At 43.7% G+C, this 19,465-nt stretch overlaps 1 protein-coding gene across 12 annotated transcripts in view; it reads left to right on the forward strand.

Annotated features, from left to right (window-relative positions):
• TEK (TEK receptor tyrosine kinase) overlaps positions 1 to 19,465 on the forward strand; it is an 87,515-nt gene that overhangs the window by 24,296 nt on the left and 43,754 nt on the right. For 11 of the 12 annotated variants that reach the window (XR_012159119.1, XM_073345547.1, XM_073345541.1 and 8 more), the window contains exon 2: positions 16,171 to 16,482. The exons of the other annotated variant lie outside the window; for it this stretch is intronic. Coding sequence is in view for 10 of the 11 variants with exons in the window: in XM_073345541.1 (XP_073201642.1) it covers positions 16,171 to 16,482 (312 nt within the window). In the remaining variant the exon portion in view is untranslated. The remainder of the gene's footprint in view (positions 1 to 16,170; positions 16,483 to 19,465) is intronic. 12 annotated transcript variants of the gene reach the window in all.

The following is a 19,465-nucleotide window of genomic DNA, read 5'->3' on the forward strand; positions in this document are numbered from 1 at the left end:
AATGTGCTATATAGCTGCAGACTGCTACAGTAAGAGACAGAAGGTAGTAACAAAAGAAAACAGAATTTTTCACTGCAGTATAATTTGTTCTACAATCTCTTGATCTTTATAGGTCACAAAAATGTTCAGAAGTACAATGAATGGTCAATGAAAGGGTTTGGAGTTTTGAGGGTTTTTTTAGTATCTGGAAAGGCCTGTGGCTATCTGCAGGCCAAAAGGTTTACATAAAATGTGGTGAGTGTGTGTATATTTGTATAATTATTGCTGCATTAGGTTGTATACTTTGTATTCCTCTTTTGTGGTGTGGGTTGCTTGCTTGTTGTAGATGTGTAGCAATGCATCCTATTTAACTCTCAGATCAGTACTGACATTTCACTTTAGAGGCAGATAGGCTATGCACTGAGTGTTATATACAGAAGATAAAAAAGATAGCTTCATTAACTTGAACTGAATGGGACAACACTACATCCCTTTCTCAGAGTCAAATCTCCCCTGGGTCTCCCTTTCTTAAAGCCAACTCATAGTGTATACCTGATTGCTACAGGAAGCAAGTAAAATCCATGAAGTCATGTGAAAGTGTGAGAAACAAAAGCAGGCTTCACAGATTAGCAATAAACATGGACAGTGTGCTCGTTTGTGTTGGGCATTGAAGAGCTGCCAGTCACAGCCCTTTCCACAGGACTTGACCAGTTAGGTGTGTATTGTAGTCACACCCATCTCAATAGATCTGTCAGCTTTCCCGTTTTTGTTCAAGTGTGATATCATGTTTCTTGCAGCGAGTGGTGGAAGACAATGCTAACTCCCTTTCCTCTAGCTATAACAGGCGGAGTTCAGGAAAGCAGTATTGACATTCCCTAAGCAGGGGAGACATTACAGTCAATGTAATGAATTTTCAGACTACCAAGCATGAGACAATCCAGAGGGTTCCTAAAACTTAAGGATGGGGTAACCCAGTGGGTTCCTAAAAGTCCTAGAGTTATTTTTGTGGATTTTATTTCAATACATATATGGTGAAAAATGACCTTCAAAGGCTTTCAGCAAAAGCATCTTTACAGCATAACTATAATTCAGAGAGTGTGTATGTGTGTGTATAAAGCTAAGCAAATATAATTTAAAAATATCAAAACTATATTACAAATTGTATTGTATCAGAGGTTCTTCAGAATGAGGCATAATGAAATTAAAGAAAATGAAAAGACAAATGAGTGCTGTTTTGCATCATGTTTTTTTAGTTGCCTAGAGTGGAAAGTTATAGCAGTTTGGGGTTTCAAGAGCTCCCCCCCCTTCATTTAAATAATTGCATTTTTTCCCCCAAAGGAAATTTAAACAAACCCCTCAGTGGTGTCTCTCACCAACAGAAGCCTGTGTTATTCAACAATAAGGTTTCTCACAGAGAAAGTCATTCTTGCCCTGCTTCTCCAACTACTGAGATATAAAGTAAAAATGCATAGCACTCTAAATCATGTGTTTTAAGCCAAAGCCAAATGGAACTTAAGTTCAAGTGTTTTGCTTTCTGTTCTACATGTATAGCCAAAGCTTGTTCTAACTAAAACAAATAATAGAGACAACACTTGGATTCACGGTCAGCTATTTCAGTATGATCATGATGCTATATATGATATTTTGATGAGACCTGGGTCTAAATCAGCGCCTCTAAATTTTGAAAAAAAGTTCTAACCTGGAATATCTACTAAAGGAGAAACAGGAGCCAGGGTTTCTGGTCCCTCCTCCCCGGGAGTGGGTGAGTTAGGGTGTCTAACAATTCTTTCTGTCTGCAGCACTTGAATTAGTTACAGCAGGTGGTGGTCCTGGTACTTTTCTAGTGGCTCCAGCAGTTTCTACAAAATGTAAACTTTGCCAGAGTGCGCAGAATTTAAACTCTGTCACAGCTAATCCAGAAGTTATGGGCTTGATGCAGAAATCCTGGGGTGAAATGCTGTGTCTTGTGGAAAGAAGTAATTTTATACAGGAGGTCAATCTAGATGATCATAATGGTCTCTTCTGGCTGTAAAATCTATGGGTTTGGGTTTATTATTAACTTTTTAGGTATATGTGCAAAAAAACCTTGCAAATGTGATGTGCTGCACAACTGTCTGACCCTGCAAATAGGCAGTTTGAAACAACAGCCCTACCACTTCAGTCTGGGGAGGCTGCACTCAGCGCACAACCTAAGGGGTTGCAAAGGTGGCTCTGTGTCACCTTGGTAGCTATACAGTGCCGCTATGTGTCTGCGGTTGGTGTAAGTTAGAGTAGAGCTATTCTGATAAGAGTAGTTCCAGCAGCTAGGAATAGCTAGAGCACAGAGGCATTGGGCCAGGCCTGAACCTATCAAATCCATAAGAGTAAAGTGAAATCCTATGATAATCCCAATGAGATGGGCATATTGTGACATGAGTCGAGCTAGTAAGAACATTGTCACTGAAATTACAGTTTGGTAAAAAATGCTGATTCGTCGAAGCTGAAACATTTTTCAGGGATGTATCAGTCGCCATCAAACTTCCATCAGGAAAGTTTTGGGTCAAAGAAAGAGCGAGACTGACTATAGCTTGGTGATTAGGGCCTGGAATGTGGAATATTCAAGTTCCTCCTCTGCTTGATTTATAGTGGTCTGGGATGAAAAACTCTGCTCTGAATGAAGTAGAGCAGAGATTTGAATTTGGGTCTGCCATGCCAGTGCCCTACCCACACATAAAAGAATTTCATTGTGATTCACTGTGATTACAATAAAAAGGAGGACTTGTGGCACCTTAGAGACTAACAAATTTATTTGAGCATAAGCTTTCGTGAGCTACAGCTCACTTTATCGGATGCATCCGAAAGCTTATGCTCAAAAAAATTTGTTAGTCTCTAAGGTGCCACAAGTCCTCCTTTTCTTTTTGCGAATACAGACTAACACGGCTGCTACTCTGAAACCTGTGATTACAATGAAGCTCACTGGAAAGTGACAGGCTGGAGTGCAGGATCTGCAATGAACCAGTTAAAACACATGTAACTGTTTAAGTATACATTTGTGATACCCATCCTCCAGTTAAGTCTGATAAATCTGTCCCAAACTCAGCAAATACATTAACATTTGCAAGATAAGGGTCAAACACAGAGAAAAGAGCAAGCTCACCAAAAAGGGCTGTATAATTCACCAACATATTTGCAAATCTGTTTTTTCATTATCCACTCAGCTCTAGTTAATGACCAAAGCTTACAGTTTAAAAACTGAAATAATTTCAACCATGGGTTTTCTTTTTCACCATGTATTCTGTTTGTTTACTTTTTGCATTTTATTTAGCCTGGAGGGTGAAATTACACTGGGTCAGTTTCAGTTTCAGTTTCCAGCAAGTCTCTCTCTCTGGTTCTCATGTGCCAGCAGAATGCAGTTGTGTTCCCGTCTCTGACAATGAAAACCAGTGTGTGCATCTGAAACAACTGTTTTTCTAGGCTTTTCTCTTTTCATGTTGTGGAAACATTTGTATTCTCTCTAGGTTGTGTACTCCCACCCTTTATTTTTAGAAAACTGAAATGTGGGACCTGAATCTCAGTTTATACCAGTGTTTCTTTGAAAATCAATTTAGATTAGTTTTTCCATCAGCTTAAGAGATCACACAGATGACCAATAAAATAGACTAAAGTGTATTGGAAGCCAAGGGATTGATTCTCCTCTTATGTCAGTTTTAGACTAGGATAATAACTGGATTAACATTATGGGAGCTACTCCTGTATTACACCAGAGCAAATGGGATGAGAATCAGACCCACTATGTACAAGTGACACATCATTCACCTTAACTTTCTTCATCGCTGGTTTCAAAATGAGACTGTCAGCAATGGCAAATTGCTGATCCACTTTTCACCACAAAGCAAATACTGTTTAATGGTTCAGGCTCCCATCCAAGTCCCTCCCTTACTATTGGTAGAAGAACTCATCTTCTGCGAGGGTATCTTTATCATCACCACCATGTTAGCTTATAAAACCCAACAGAGGATAACACCAAGCTCCTCCTGTTTCAAGAACAAGTCTTCAGTGTTGTGTTAGATATACGCAGTCCCACAGAATCTGGGCATTAGCAGTATATGAGATCCATGCTTTACAGAGAGCAGGCACATAATTGTCTTGGGCTAGGTGAATGAATAAGAAGAAAGCAGAACAGGGGAATCAATTGATGTGTATATTTTAAATTCTACGTCCTTAAATCAATGGGTCTCTTTCCATTGACTATAGTCAGGCTTCAAGTTTTGTTCCTTACTGCTATTTATCAGCGAAAGCTTTAATTTTATTATTTCTGGGTGTTAAGTGGCAGAGACGGGCTTGAACAATAACGTATTTACAATGATATATCAGCTTTGTCTTTCTGCTGCAGCTGAGCTTTCAAGGGGGTAGTTAGTTTGGTGGGCGGCAGGTTGGTCTTCAGGTTACTGCATTGGATGGGGACTCTGAAGACCTAGGTTCTCAGCCTGGCTCTATCAATGGCTTGCTGAATGACCTTGGACAAGGCATTTTGCCTTCGTTTACTCCTCTCTGCAATGGAGATGATGACTTTTATTTACCTTTGTGAAGTGCTTTGAGATCGTTTGATCAAAAGAGCCAGTGATTATTGCCTAGAGCTAGGACAAGAAGTTATGCGCTTAATCTGCAGCAAGGGAGATTTAGGTTAGGTAGTAGAAAGTTTTTCCTAACTATAAGGGTAGTTAAGCACGGGAATAGTCTTCTAAGGGAGGTTGTGAAATCCCTGTCATTGGAGGTTTTTAAGAACAGGTTGGACAAACACCTGCCAGGGATGGCCTACATTTGCTTGGTCCTGCCTCAGTACCGGGGGCTGGATGTGATAATAACTCGACGTCCCTTCCAGCCCTACATTTCTATGTTTATTATTATGAACGGAACTCAGATGCAAGAATTTGACTACATTTGGGAAAGTACCTGGTCATTGTTATCTTTTAGTCACCAAAAACATTTGGCATTTTTCATGGCATCAGTGGACTTTGGATTCCATAAGATGGACTCTGGACACTCGAGCCCATAACATTCAGCAAATACTTTAAATTAAAAATAAAAAAGAAGGGAGAACTGTTTATCATGAACCTGCGCTTATGGCCCAATTCCACAACCCTTATTTATGTCAGAAATTCTTACAATTCACTTCAACCACTCCCACTAGTTAAGGAGATCTGAAATTTTGAAATTGAAAATTTTGATAAAACTTTTTGTCAACATTTCAAATTTTGTCAACCATAGAATCATAGAAATGTAGGGCTGGAAGGGACCTTGAGAAGTCATCAAGTCCAGCCCCATCTGCTGAGGCAGGACCAAGTTAAACAGTCCATCCCTGACAGGCATTTGTGTAACCTATCAATAACACTCCCCTCCCTCCCAAAAATAACAGGATGGTGTCCCTTTCCTCTGTTTGCCAGAAACTGGAAATGGGCAACAGGGAATGGAGCACATGATGGTTGCCTATTCTGTTCAATCCCTCTGGGGCACCTGGCATTGGCCACTGCCGGAAGACAGGATACTGGGCTAGATGGACCTTTGGTCTGACCCAGGATGGCCATTCTTATGTTCTTATGAATTTTTTGTGAAAATCTGGATCCATTTTTTAACCAGCTCTATTAGGAAAGATTGTTCTATTCTTGTAAGTAAGTGTGGCAGGATTAGGTCCATAACTGGTTCATTGCTTTGTGAGACCCAATGAAATTATAACTGTAAATTTCAGTATTGATTAATTTAGTACTGCACTTATAATAATAAATAAAATACTGTACTTCATTTTAAAGATTTGTTAGAGGAGCTGTCAGGTTTGATTACCTTCTTTAACAACATTGCCAAAATGATAGACTTCTTGGTTTCTAACTAGATTTAGTCATACTACTACGGATGACACTAAACTGGGAGGAGTGGTAGATACGCTGGAGGGCAGGGATAGGATACAGAGGGACCTAGACAAATTGGAGGATTGGGCCAATAGAAATCTGATGAGGTTCAACAAGGACAATTGCAGAGTCCTGCACTTAGGACGGAAGAATCCAATGCACCGCTACAGACTAGGGACCGAATGGCTAGGCAGCAGTTCTGCAGAAAAGGACCTAGGGGTGACAGTGGACGAGAAGCTGGATATGAGTCAACAGTGTGCCCTTGTTGCCAAGAAGGCCAATGGCATTTTGGAGTGTATAAGAAGGGGCATTGCCAGCAGATCGAGGGACGTGATTGTTCCCCTCTATTCGACACTGGTGAGGCCTCATCTGGAGTATTGTGTCCAGTTTTGGGCCCCACGCTACAAGAAGGATGTGGAGAAATTGGAGAGTCTAGCGAAGGGCAACAAAAATGATTAGGGGTCTGGAACACATGACTTATGAGGAGAGGCTGAGGGAACTGGGATTGTTTAGTCTACAGAAGAGAAGAATGAGGTGGGATTTGATAGCTGCTTTTAACTACCTGAAAGGTGGATCCAAAGAGGATGGATCTAGACTATTCTCAGTGAGAGCAGATGACAGGACAAGGAGTAATGGTGTCAAGTTGCAGTGGGGGAGATTTAGGTTGGATATTAGGAAAAACTTTTTCACTAGGAGGGTGGTGAAACACTGGAATGCGTTACCTAGGGAGGTGGTGGAATCCCCTTCCTCAGAAATTTTTAAGGTCAGGCTTGACAAAGCCCTGGCTGGGATGATTTAGTTAGGATTTGTCCTGCTCTGGGCAGGGGGTTGGACTAGATGGCCTCCAGAGGTCCATTCCTACTCTGTTATTCTATGATTCTACTAATAATATGAATTTTTTAGAGCCACCAAAGTGCCAATATACTCTTTTCTGTACAATACACAAAAATAAAGACGGCCCAAAGAGCTTTCAATCTAAAACATAGACACGAGGAGAAATCCAGAGGTGCAGGAGACTTAGTGGTTAGTGTTTGTTTTAGATGATAAACTCACTTTTGTGGGCTTCATGGACGAAATGTTTTTTTTAAAGGGACTTGAAAGAAGTGAGGTTGATGCCTTGGCCAACTGGGCTGTCTGTTTTCAATATACTCTAAATTAGTCTTAAACCCCATAGTTACATAATGTCATATAACAAATACACAGCAAAAGGCCCTACATTGAACTGCTAATGTGTTATGCTCTCTGTCCTGAGGATGAAGGCCAAGTACAGACTCTAGCCATCCTGTTGCTATGGTGTCCATTTGGTTTATATTCATATCTCCAGGTGGGTCATGAGAAAAAATTAATTTCCCAACAATAGCAAAGGTCTGTATAAATCCAGCCTAAACTTTTGGGATTTATTACCTTATAGGCTCCGTTTAATGACACTATTTCTAACCATGATGATAAAAGGGTTTGATGTGTATACTGAAGTGATTCCTTAGATAAGTTTCCACCTCCCCAAAGGTTGAAGAAGGGTTTTCCACTACAAGGCAGGAGGGTGGTAATTGGAACAATCAGATTACCACTATAGTAATACTTGGCAATTCTTCAAGTTCCACTCCAGGATCTTAACTTAGTTTACATACAAATACAAATGAAGTCAATCTCACAACACACCCCACTCTTATCTCATTGTACAGTTGGGGAAACTGAGTCACAGAAAGGTGAAGTAACTTGCCCGGGAAGCTTGTGGCAAAGCGAGGAATCTAATCCAGCTCTCTCTACACTTCCATGGCTGTGTTTTAATCATGAGATCTGTTCCAAGCTCCTGTTTTATGTGCAAGAATCTAAGCTTTCTTTTAAGAAAAATAATAAGTTTCTAGTCTGCACTGAGAGTGGCATCTCAAGAGGGTAGAACTTATTTTGTGGGTTTATTTTTTCCCCATTCAGTCCCTGGTTCAGACTGGAGGCCAGATCCTGGGTGATGTTCTGTGCTCTGAACTCCCGTTGAAGTTCAGTGACAACTGGGGGTGTTGAGCATCTCACCGGAGCAGCTTAGCACTTCAGGAGGGGCTTCTTTCTGTCTATCCACAGTGCAGGAGGAAATGCAGGTTCATGTAGGCCCCAAGTACACACAGACGTTGCCCACATCCCTAAGGGTATTTCAAGAACCACAGCCAATAAAAGTTACATGTAATGAGTTAGTGCCAGCTGTTTTAAAATGGTTGTTGACAGCTGTAAGACTAGGATTGTGATCCTGACCCCAATGGAGGCAATGGGAGTTTTGCCACTGATTGCAGCGGGGCCTGATTTTGTACTAGGCACTACAGTCATGTTACCTGAATCCATTTGAAAATTATTTCAGGATATGGCCAATTTTCCTTTCCCAGAGAGGAAATTTTCTGCCAGTGCTTCCTGAGCAGCTACTTCCTGCCTCCAATTTCTCCTTGGAGGAAAGGAGTTAATTGTTTTTGAAGTGTGGAGAAATCCAGCCTACTTGGTCTCCATGTGCTGAGCACAGCCCTCAAAGGCAACTCTCCCTATAAAAACAACAAAGACCTCCACCTCAACAGAGTACAGGGGCCAAAAGAAACAAGGGGATCGACTTAACATCAGGGGGAAGAATGAAAAAACAGCGCAGGGGTGGGCCATAGGGTCAAAGCAAGGCATCCAGAAAGGGATACCGAGCAGGGAACAGTAGACAATGTCCACTGCTCCATGAAGGGATTGAAGGAATCAGTGAATGCTTCCTGGAAGAAATCTGCCAGGAGATGGGATCGAAATAGGCTGCACAGTAACAAAGTAACCCAGAGCACCAGGGAAGTTCCTGGGCCTTGATTCCTCGTCCACTCCTTTACTGGACGGATGCTGCATGGTATATACATATCCACCTCTCTCTTGGTATAGATCCTGTTATTTCTCTGCTATGCTCAGAATTCAAAGGGGATCTGCTTTTGATGCTGAGCATTCCCAATTCCTAATTACTGTTGTTAATAATAAAGCCTAAAATTCAGATTCCTATCCCAACAAGCTCTTTTCCTTCTGCCCTCCCGCTGCTGCCTTCCTTTCCTGTTTCTCTCATTGCTTCATCATAGTACTAATGAATAAGAAGTTAATGCACTTAGATAGCACTTTACATATTCAAAGCACTGTACAAACATCATCCAGTTCTCAGATATGTGGTTGGGTTTTTTGTTTCCTCGGAGCTCTCTGTTGGTCTGGCTGGCACAGCTACTTTGAGTGACTGCTCTTAGGAAGGAAAGCTAGGGACTCCATTCTTAAGGTTATCAGCAAATTTTTCGAAGTGCTCTCACATCCCCACGCATACTCACATTGTCTTGGAAATTGCCATCCCTCATCGGGATCCAGGGGAGGTTAGGGGTGCAAATTTTGATTATTGAGTCAAGGGGTTCCGTTCCAGAGGTACATTGCCAAGAAATAAAAGACTCGTGATTACATTTATCCCATTCTTATGATATTTTTTGCACATAGCTGTGGCTCAAACTATGGCACTAATCTCCCCCAAACAGATCACCAGATCAAGTTTAACCTCAGCTAGTGTCTGGGGCAGTAATATTTAACAAATGATTAGGGAGGCTTTCTAGGTCTGCAAATTGGCATGCATCTGGGATGAGTGCCAGAGAATTCCTCTGAGCCATCTCTTCCAGTTACTCCTGACTGAGCCTTGTGGTGCACAGTGATGTGTGCACACCCACTGATAGCACTTACTGGAGCAATAGCACGGCACAGAGGACTGGCGGGTACATGGCAGTGTGTGAATGCCATTGCAAAGGAGGAGTTTCAGTGGACACTTAGAATATGCAAGGGGTTGTGAGGAGAGTGTACATGACTCCCGCATTTGGGGAAGCTGGGCGTGAGTGCTGGAAGCTTCCTAGAAGTGGGGGGGCATTGACCCCGAGACCATGGCCCTGCCCCCTGCCCCAAGGCCCTAGCCACATGCCACCCCCATTGCACCCGAGGCCCTGCTCTGCCCCTTCCCTGAGGCTCTCCCCTACCCTTTCATCCCCTTATCAGAGCCCCACCCCACCGGTCGCCTTTTTCCCCCTCCCCACAGATCCCTCCTTCTTTTCCACATCCCACAAAGTCCCTCCCCACCACCTGCCCTCCCGGAGAGGGTAGAGAGGCATGAGCAGTGGGTGGGGGGAACCTCGGGGGAAGGGGCGGAGTGGGGATGAAAAGAGGAGCAGTGTGGGCGGGGTCATGAGGGAAGAGAACAAGAGGGAGTGGGGCCTCGGGATGGAGCACAGGTGGGGCTACGGCCTGGGCACGCTTTCAGCAGTAGTGCTCCAAAGGCGTCAGGCCAGCATGTCTCCAGAGGGTAGTGGGCTGCATCATGTTTGTGGCGGCTTAGCCTCCACTGGCCTCTTATACACCACCCATTTTCTCCTTGGCATCCCTCGTGGACTGTCAGCCACTGGAAGTGATGGTGAGAGCTGTGCTACCCACCTGCAGTATTCCCTGGATCAGTCCTGCTAGACGTAGCCTAGTGAGGGATAGTGCAACCCTTGCATTAGTTGTGCTCAAGTGGAGTTGTGCTGAGCACACAGAACTCTCTGTCTCTACATGGCCAATTGCCGTCTCCACAGAGGTAAAGTGTGTGTGATGGGGGGTGGGAGGATGCAGTGGAACAGACATGACTTTAACTCTGTATTTCCTTGTCAGCGGAGGATTAAGTTTAGCCTCACTCCCTGTTCTGGAAGGGCACAAGGCAGCACTGGGCAGCCATAACTCTGTGTCAATAGTCTTTTGGCAGGGAATTCGCTGGAAGTTACACCTCCCATTTCCAGTGTTCGCCGCCTGTGGGTGCCTCCTTTTCCCAACCCCCCCTTTGCATTCACATCAAATCGCCTTCCTGCAGAGGTCATTCCTCCAAGGAGAGGGGCAGGAGTCAAAGGATTTTTTCAAGGAAGGACAGGGGATCTTCGCTGATACAGAGAAAGGCTGTTTCCTGTCTGTGTTTACTGTGTTCTCAGAGACCTAAATCCTTCAGGCACAGGTTGGGCAAAACTCCCATTGACTTCAAGGTTTAGTTTTGCCTGAGTTTTGCCAGACTAAGGAGCGGGAGTTCCTCTTGAATAAGAATAGCAGGATTTGGCCATGAGAGAAGGCTAAGCAGGGATGCTGTAGGCCAGGGGTGGGCAAACTACGGCCCAGGGGCCTCATCCAGCCCTTCAGACATTTTAATCTGGCCCTCAAACTCCCGCCGGGGAGCAGGGTCCAGGGCTTGCCCCGCTCTGGCACTCCAGCCAGCGAGCAGGGCTGGGGGCTTGCCATGCTCTGTGCGTGCCATGGCTCCACGCAGCTCCCGGAAACAGAGGTATGTCCCCCCCCTCCGGCACCCTGCCCTAAGCGCCGCCCCCTACCTCCCATTGGCTGGGAACTGAGGCCAATGGGAGTTGCAGGGACGGCACCTGCAGACGGGGCAGCACACAGAGCCGCGTGGCCGCACTTCCGCATAGGAGTCGGAAGGGGGACATGCCATGGCTTCCAGGAGCTGCTTGAGATAAGCGCCACCCAGTCTACACCCCTAACCCCCTCCCGTGCTCCAAACCTCTGCTCCAGCCCTGATCCCCTTCCTGCCCTCTGAACCCCTCGGTCCCAGCCTGGAGAACCTCCTGCACCCCCAACCCTTCATCCCCAGCCCCACCACAGAGCCCACCCCCCCCAGCCGGAGTCCTCACCCCCCTCCCTGCACTCCAAGTCCTTGCCCCAGCCTGGAGCCCCCTGAACTCCTCATTTCTGGCCCCACTCCAGAGCCCACATACCCAGCCAGAGCCCTCACCCCCTCCTGCACCCCAACCCCCAGTTTTTTGAGCATTCATGGCCCCCCATACAATTTCCATACCCAGATGTGGCCCTCGGCAGTTGGCTTGCAGCAGAAATCTACTGTATCAGCACTTTCTCCTAGGGGCTTGTCTGTATGGTCAGGTAGAAGACAGGAAGCTGGGATGTAAATCTACCTTGCACTAGCCTGCTGCGCTCTAACACAGTGGCTCAACCTTTACAGACTGCTGTACCCCTTTTAGGAGTCTGATGTGTCTTGCATACCCCAAGTTACACCTCATTTAAAAACTGCTTGCTTATAAAACCAGACCTAAAAATACAAAAGTGCCACAGCCACACTATTCCTGAAAAAGAGCTGACTTTCTCATTTGTACCGTTATCATTATAAAATACATCGATGGGAATATGAATATTGTAGTTACATTTCAGTGTAGGGTATATAGAGCAGTATAAACAAGTCATTGTCTGTATGACATTTTAGTTTGAACTGACTTTGCTAGTGCTTTTTATGTGGCCTATTGTAAAAGTAGGCAAATATCCAGACGAGCTGATGTACCCCCTGGAAGACCTCTGCATACCACCAGGGGTACACGTACCCTTGGTTGAGACCTACTGTTCTAATGGACTGTGTGGACTCTGCCGCTGGGCACGAAAAGTTCCCTAGTGCACTGTGACCCACTCCAGTTTCAAAGCACACTAGGGAACATTTAGTGCTGGGCGATGTTCTCTTTATTTTTATATTTTGGACTTGAAATCAGTGTTCATGTAAGCAAATGACCTGACTGCACATTAAAGTGAGAGGAGGAGAGGGAGCTGCCTGCCTTGTCAAAAAGGTATGTACCCCTTTAAGGGCTAGAGATCTCGAGAATGACTTGCTGTGGCAGCTTCAGACCAGGTCAGCATGGGGATGCTGACCCATCCCACCCCCACAGGTGACCAGAAGGTGGGGGTGTGTGTCCATATTTGTGTCCATGCAGATGCTATGGAAGCCCTCCCCTCTCAGCTATATCCATGCATTTTCATTCCAATTTGCAACCTTGCCTCAAGCTCCACCACTCCAGGGGAACAAGTTACATGTAACAATCCCCCCCAGTCACGGAGTTGGGATCGAGATTTGAATCCGAACTTCTCCAGAGTTTGGGGAAATTAGGATCCAGTGTTTTGGTTCAAGCCCATGTTTAGTTATGGGTTGCCAGAATATGGGCCGGCTCCTCAGCTGTTCTATATTGCCATAGCTCCCTTGACGTCTATAGAGGTATGCTTCTTTTCTGTATGCACCCAATGCGCTGTAGGAAACATACATAGACACCTGTTGTAGAAGCTTCATCCTTAAATATTGACTTCAGTGGAGTGGCTTCTGATTTACTCTGGTTAAAAGCAAGAGGAGACTTGGCCCCAGAATAAGCGAGGAAGAACTGCTCATCTGAGTAGAGATTGCAAGCTTAGACCCTATATATGCAGTAAATGAAAAATGAATAAAATGCACACACCCAACTGGCCACGATTGCATTGTACAACTACTTAACTTTAGCTGTGTTCAAATGAGTCGTTTCTGTAATGTGCTACAGGATGACTTGACTTCTTTGACCCTTGGCTTTATAAAACATTTATTTTAATGGCTGTTACATCCTTTCCAGAAGGTTTTATTTCTCTGTTATGTAACGTAAGTTCTCAGGGTTGGCACATGAAAGGGTGGTAACTGCAGTACTCTGGCTGGGAGGGATGGGTGTCAGTGTGTCTTAAGATACTACATTCCCCTGAGAAGCTGCTGACATTGAATGCCGCGAGGTACCTCCCCCCTTGGACAAAAGCACAAAATACACACACGCACACATTCAGAATCTACAGTAAGCACTGCTCCCCTTTGACCTCCTTATCTAGGGCTATACTCCTTGCTTCAAATCTGAAAGCTGTTTGCAAACGGAATGGCACAAAATACTGATTGCAGAGAGGCTGCTGGTATACACACAAAATACAACGGAATCTAAAGTTGGAAAATAAAGGTGATGCTTAACAGAAATCAATTATTGTTTGCATTTTAGCTGAAAAATGACAGCATTCCCCTACTCGTTACCCTTATTTCCAAAAACCAAAAGCACTGAGCGTAAGGGGTTCTGTATCTCACTCCCTCAACAGCTAAGACTTAAAACACTTTCCAAGAGAAAACATTCTTTCTCTTTCTCTCTGTATCTATCTGCTGTTTTTAAACAGTATCTATCACCATAGTATTTCAAATCAGTTAAAATTATTAAAGGGAGCCTTATCTATTGGCAAACACACAAGATTAGGAGTTAGAAAGTCTGGTTTCTATTTCTCTCTCTGGCACAGACTTCTTATGTCCTCTGGAATGTCACTTTACCTCCTTTTGGCCTCAGTTTTCCAGTCTGTAAAATGGAGATAATAATACTTACATCTTGGCCATGTTGTGAGTCTTAATTGGTTAAGTGGTTGAAAAGCACTTTCAGATCTATGGGAGACACCTCAGATGTCCAAAGTATTTGTTGTTCTTAGTTCCTATGGCTATGTGACATGTCCAGACTATCAAAATGTAAGTAATATGTACTTGTTGGAAAGCCAGTAAGCATGTGCTGGGACTTAAATGCTTTCTTAAACTGCGGGTCTTTAACTGTTGGAAACACAGATCACTTCAGGTACTTTATTGTAAGGAACCCCTATAACTCTTGTGTTTGTTATTCTCTTTGGGGTGTATGGGTTTCAAAGCAATAACCATACCAGACTGTAGATCAGTGAGGGAAGGGGGTAATGGGAGAGAGTTTAATTTTTTAGTTTTAAAGTTATTTTATGTCTGTAGAGCATGAAACAGACAACATATAATTAGCCATGTTAGGGTAAGAAAAAGGGGATTTTATTTGATGCAAATAGGGGTCTGATTTTCCACTGCCCTGCACCTTGCCTAGTCATTTGCACCTTGACAAAGTTGGCATAAAGCAGGCATTTTGATTTGGTAATATTTTCCATTCATTTTGCACAGATGTGCATATGAGCACAAGATACAAAGCAGTGGAGAACTGGCTCAAAAATTTGAAATATGGGAGTATGACTGGCTCATAGATGCATATTTTCAGATAGGTTTCAGAGTAACAGTCGTGTTAGTCTGTATTCGAAAAAAGAAAAGGAGTACTTGTGGCACCTTAGAGACTAACCAATTTATTTGAGCATAAGCTTTCGTGAGCTACAGCTCACTTCATCGGATGCATACTGTGGAAAGTATAGAAGATCTTTTTCTACACACAAAGCATGAAAAAATGGGTGTTTACCACTACAAAAGGTTTTCTCTCCCCCCACCCCACTCTCCTGCTGGTAATAGCTTATCTAAAGTGATCACTCTCCTTACAATGTGTATGATAATCAAGTTGGGCCATTTCCAGCACAAATTTTACTGATCTCCATTTTTCCTGGTACAAATTCTTCCCATAAAAATGAAGACCCAGATACATCAGGCTGCAGATTTGGCTCATAATGTCCCCCAGACTCAGGGACAGTTCCTCTCTTTACACCAGCTGAGGATCTGACCTACAGAGTTTAAATCATTATCTTATTACTTGCTACAGCCCTTTCACTGGGTTTGTTATTATATCATATGCCATGCTAGCTTCATTTAAGATCCCATTTCCATGATAACTCCCTCTTTTCAACCACTTAAAACTTTAGGGGGTGGGGAGGAAATTCCTTTCAGGCAAATGTTTGGTACAAATTGTTTCAACCCAGAGGTCATGTTTTTCTTCACATTTGAAAAAAATGAGTCGTTTCCTTATCAGTTTAGAACCCAGTGCTTTGGAGCTAGTGTTGTGGTTCAAGACTACCTCAAGTCTTCACAGAAATGTCTCTGAGTGCATTTGAACTGAGGGCATGATATCACCGAACCCTAATACTTAGAATGGGTTCTTCTGAGAAGCCATTTAGATACGAGAAGGAGGAATTTATTGCTGAACACCGGGAGCCATTTGCCGTGTATAGCAGGATCTTTACTGAACCTGCAAGCTTATGAATGATAAAATAGATGCTATTATTTGTATACATCAATCGACGGCTACTTGGAGCAAGTGCATGGCCACTGATCCATGCATGCAATTATATCTGCAGTGATGACACAACGGTCTCCCTGTGCCCCTACTTCTTAGTGCTGGTCTTAAAGGATGTTCCATAGGTTTGGATGTATGGTCCTTTGCATCACCCCTCACCACAAAGAGGTGTGAGGAAGGGATCAGTGTTGCCAGAGAGGTGGCTCACTTCCCATTCTTCACAAACTGGGGAAAGCCACATGTGGAGGGTCCTCTCCTTCCAGACATTCCTAAGGCACAGTCTGGGCTCAGGGTTTGTTCCCAAAGTAACTAGAACAGAATATTTACATGCAGCCATTTTATTTTAGTTCGGTGTTCACTAAGGTAGGGGAAACACTGAGTGTGAGGCATTACTTCAAAAGCCCCTAGGTGAACAATCAGAACTAAAAGAAATATTCAGACTCTGCAGAAAAATCCCTTCACCTATTGTTTGTTTGTAGGCAAAGTGGAGGCAGCGCTGGACCTGATGCTGATCAATTCACTCCCTCTAGTGGGCAACTCAGAGACGTCGCTTATCTGTATTGCAGCCAGATGGAGGTCCCGCGAGTCTGTCACAATAGGGCGAGACTATGAGGCCTTGATGAGCCAACACCAGGACCCTCTGGAAGTTACTGAAGACGAGAAGAGAGGAACAGCCAAAAAAGTGGTGTGGAAAAGGGAGAAAGCTAGTGAAACTATCGGAGCTTACTACTGTGAAGGGAAAGTCAAAGATGAGGTGACGAGGATACGTACAATGAAGATGCCACTAGGAGGTACCGTATGCAGGTCAGACCAGAGATGTGCGAGCCCCACTAGGGGACATCTGCTTGCAGTTTGGCTGCTACCCTTAAATAACAGGAGCAGGTACAGTAGTGGATCCAGAGTGGGCAAACTGGCCTGGATTCATTAAGAATTTATCTGGCCCAAGTCCAAACCACTCTTTTCTGAGGCTCAGAAACATTTGGTTAATGTTCTTAGTTAGTATTTTTCTCTTACATTTTTGCATGTTCTGCCCATTTCTGGTTATACCCAGCAGCACAAAATGGAAGCAATAAAATATGGCAAGAAAGACCATTGTGGCCTCATTGAACCCACAAAGCAATAACTACAATAACTCTTACATTGGGCCTTTCATCTTCAAAGCACTCTAAAAATGTGAACCCTACCCCAAGTAATTTTTGTAATCTGGGAAAAACCAGAGGGCTTGTCTACACAGTACAGCAAACTGCACTCTAACTTGTTACATTCTAACTGCCCCTTGTAGACCCTGCCGGCGCACTCTAAAAGGTATCAGGAACTAGGTACATTTTAGAGTGCACCAGCAGGGTCTATACAGAGCAGTTAGAGCGCTTTATAAACTGGATTCCTCTAGTGCATTTTGCCATGCTGCGTAGACAAGCCAAGAGACTCCACACAGTCCACCAAGAATTTCTCTCTTGCCAATCTCTTTTATGTGGGAGGTGCTTTGATACCAATGTGGTGGGCAACAGTATTAGATAGATAGATAGATGAGTTTAAAAGCTGGGAGCTATTGCTGTGCTCTGATTCCTAGACCATACCTATTCATACTGGAAATCTCATTTGTATCTTGATCTCATGAGACTTCCAGGCTCAGTTCCAAAGCAAAGAGCTTGGCATAAGCTCCAAAGAAACATAGGAACTTTTAGATAATTTTCTGCACTTCAGCAAACATTGAAACCTTTTGAAGTTCACCCATCACTAATATTTAGCACAATATGTTATGATATCAACAGTTCAAACACCAGCACTCAGCCTGCAAATCCACTATTCTGCACAAATACTGTCAAGATGATGGAAATTGTAGAGTGAACGTATAACAACACTTTCTCTTGCTCTCTCTCCCCAGTGAGCAGGGCTGAAGTTTCTTTGTTGTAATGTGGTGTGAGCAGGCGAGGTAGAAGAAGTGGATTTTGCATTTTGTTCTGAAGGTGATAAGGTTTGTGGTTGTTCTGGCCTCTTCTGGCAGTGCACTCCTGATTCTCAGGCCTGTCACCCAGAAAGCTCTGTCCCTTGTAGTCACACACATGTCACTCTTGAGGTTGCCAATTCCATTGTTCTGTTCAATGGTGTGTTTTTTTCCATGATCAGGCAGGTGAGGCAGACCCTCAGGTAACAATCTACAAAAGGCTTTGAAGATGGGGGCCAAATTCTTGAATTTGGCCTTGTATCTAACAGGAAGCCAGTGTAGATAGCAGGTTGTTGTGGGTGATGTTCTCTTGACTTCCTGTGTTCCTCAGCAGATGAGATGATGGGTTCTGAACCCACTGTAGCTCTTTAAGGTCCAGGGTTATCTGCCTGGGAACAGAGACTTACAATAACCAAGACTTGAGAGCCCAACACGTGGATTACCCTGGCTAAATCTGTTATACCCAGAGGAGATATAATCTTCTTGCCAGCTGTACATGGATTTGGAAGGGGCATTTTGGGGGTCTTGATTATTGCATTTCTACTTTTCAGATAATCTTTGCTAAAAGCTTTGGCTGATATGGTTTGAGTTTGGATCTCATCAGACAGTCTATTATGTGCACTGACTAGTAAGCTTCTGGATGGGTGAGAAAGAGATATGGTAGACATTCTCAAAGCTATTAAAGACCACAAGGAGAGGAAAGGGGGGTCAGGGAAGGGGTCCGAGGTTTGGAAAAACTACTGTAGCTGGCAAATAGGCTTTTTTCCTCTCCACAGTTATTGTCTGAATAATTTTAAAGGCTTCTGAATACACTAAGGGTTTCTTCTCACCAAATGAGTTGAAAGGTGCACTGTGTGTCCAATTGAAGACAATGGGAGCTCTTGAATGGTTGGCAATTTTGAAAATCTACCAATTGCTTTGGGCCCCTATCCATCACACCACTTAAGCATGTGCTTAACTTTAAGTATATGAATAGTCCCATTGACTTTAATGGGATTGCTCACATGCTTAAGTGCATGCTTATATGCTTTATTGGGACGTAAGAGCCTAACTTAAGCTATTCGTTTTTGAAAATCTTGTCCTTTATACTGTGAAAATGTAAAGGAAGAACATTTTTCTGCATGAGTCTACATATAACATTCTCAAAGTAGACGGACAGTTCTCCTATATCCTGTATACTCTAGTAGACTTGCAGGGCATATAGTATATATAGTATAGAATCTATTCCTAGCGACTGAAGGGGAAAAAAATTGTAATACAACCGAATCTCTCTACAGAGGAAGGGATGGTTATGGATTTATAGAAATGTAAGCCAAAGATGGCTGTGGCACTTCTACAACTCAGTTCCATTGTATCTCTTTAAGGAGTGGACTCGTATTGTAAAATAATTAATTAAATGCAGATCACACGCTAAAAATACGTTGGAACTGAGCCCACCAAGGCATGTGGGTTCCTTTCCATTACAACAATGCTGTGGAGAAAAGGTCCCATGGATAAACTAAACAACTCACACAAAGAAAATAGAAAGGAAAAATAAAAGCTGTACTGTAAAGCGAATTTCTCATGAAAAACAACAATTAATACTAGCTGTCTACATTTAAAACAAAAAGCCGCTGAACCGAACACCCCAATACTTGGAGATAAGGTGCAATTCCCAGCCAGCACAGACATACTTGTGCTAGCTCTCAGTAAGCTGGTGGCACCAAAATTGTAGTGTCGGCATGGTAGCATAGGTAGCGGTGGGCGGCGACAGGAGCCATCAGCCCTGACCACAATCCAGACTTGGGGTGGCGAGCCCTTGCTGCTGCTTGCTGCTTCCAATGCTGCCA

The sequence above is a fragment of the Lepidochelys kempii genome, chromosome 5 (assembly GCF_965140265.1).
Source record: "Lepidochelys kempii isolate rLepKem1 chromosome 5, rLepKem1.hap2, whole genome shotgun sequence".
Lineage (NCBI taxonomy): Eukaryota > Metazoa > Chordata > Testudines > Cheloniidae > Lepidochelys > Lepidochelys kempii.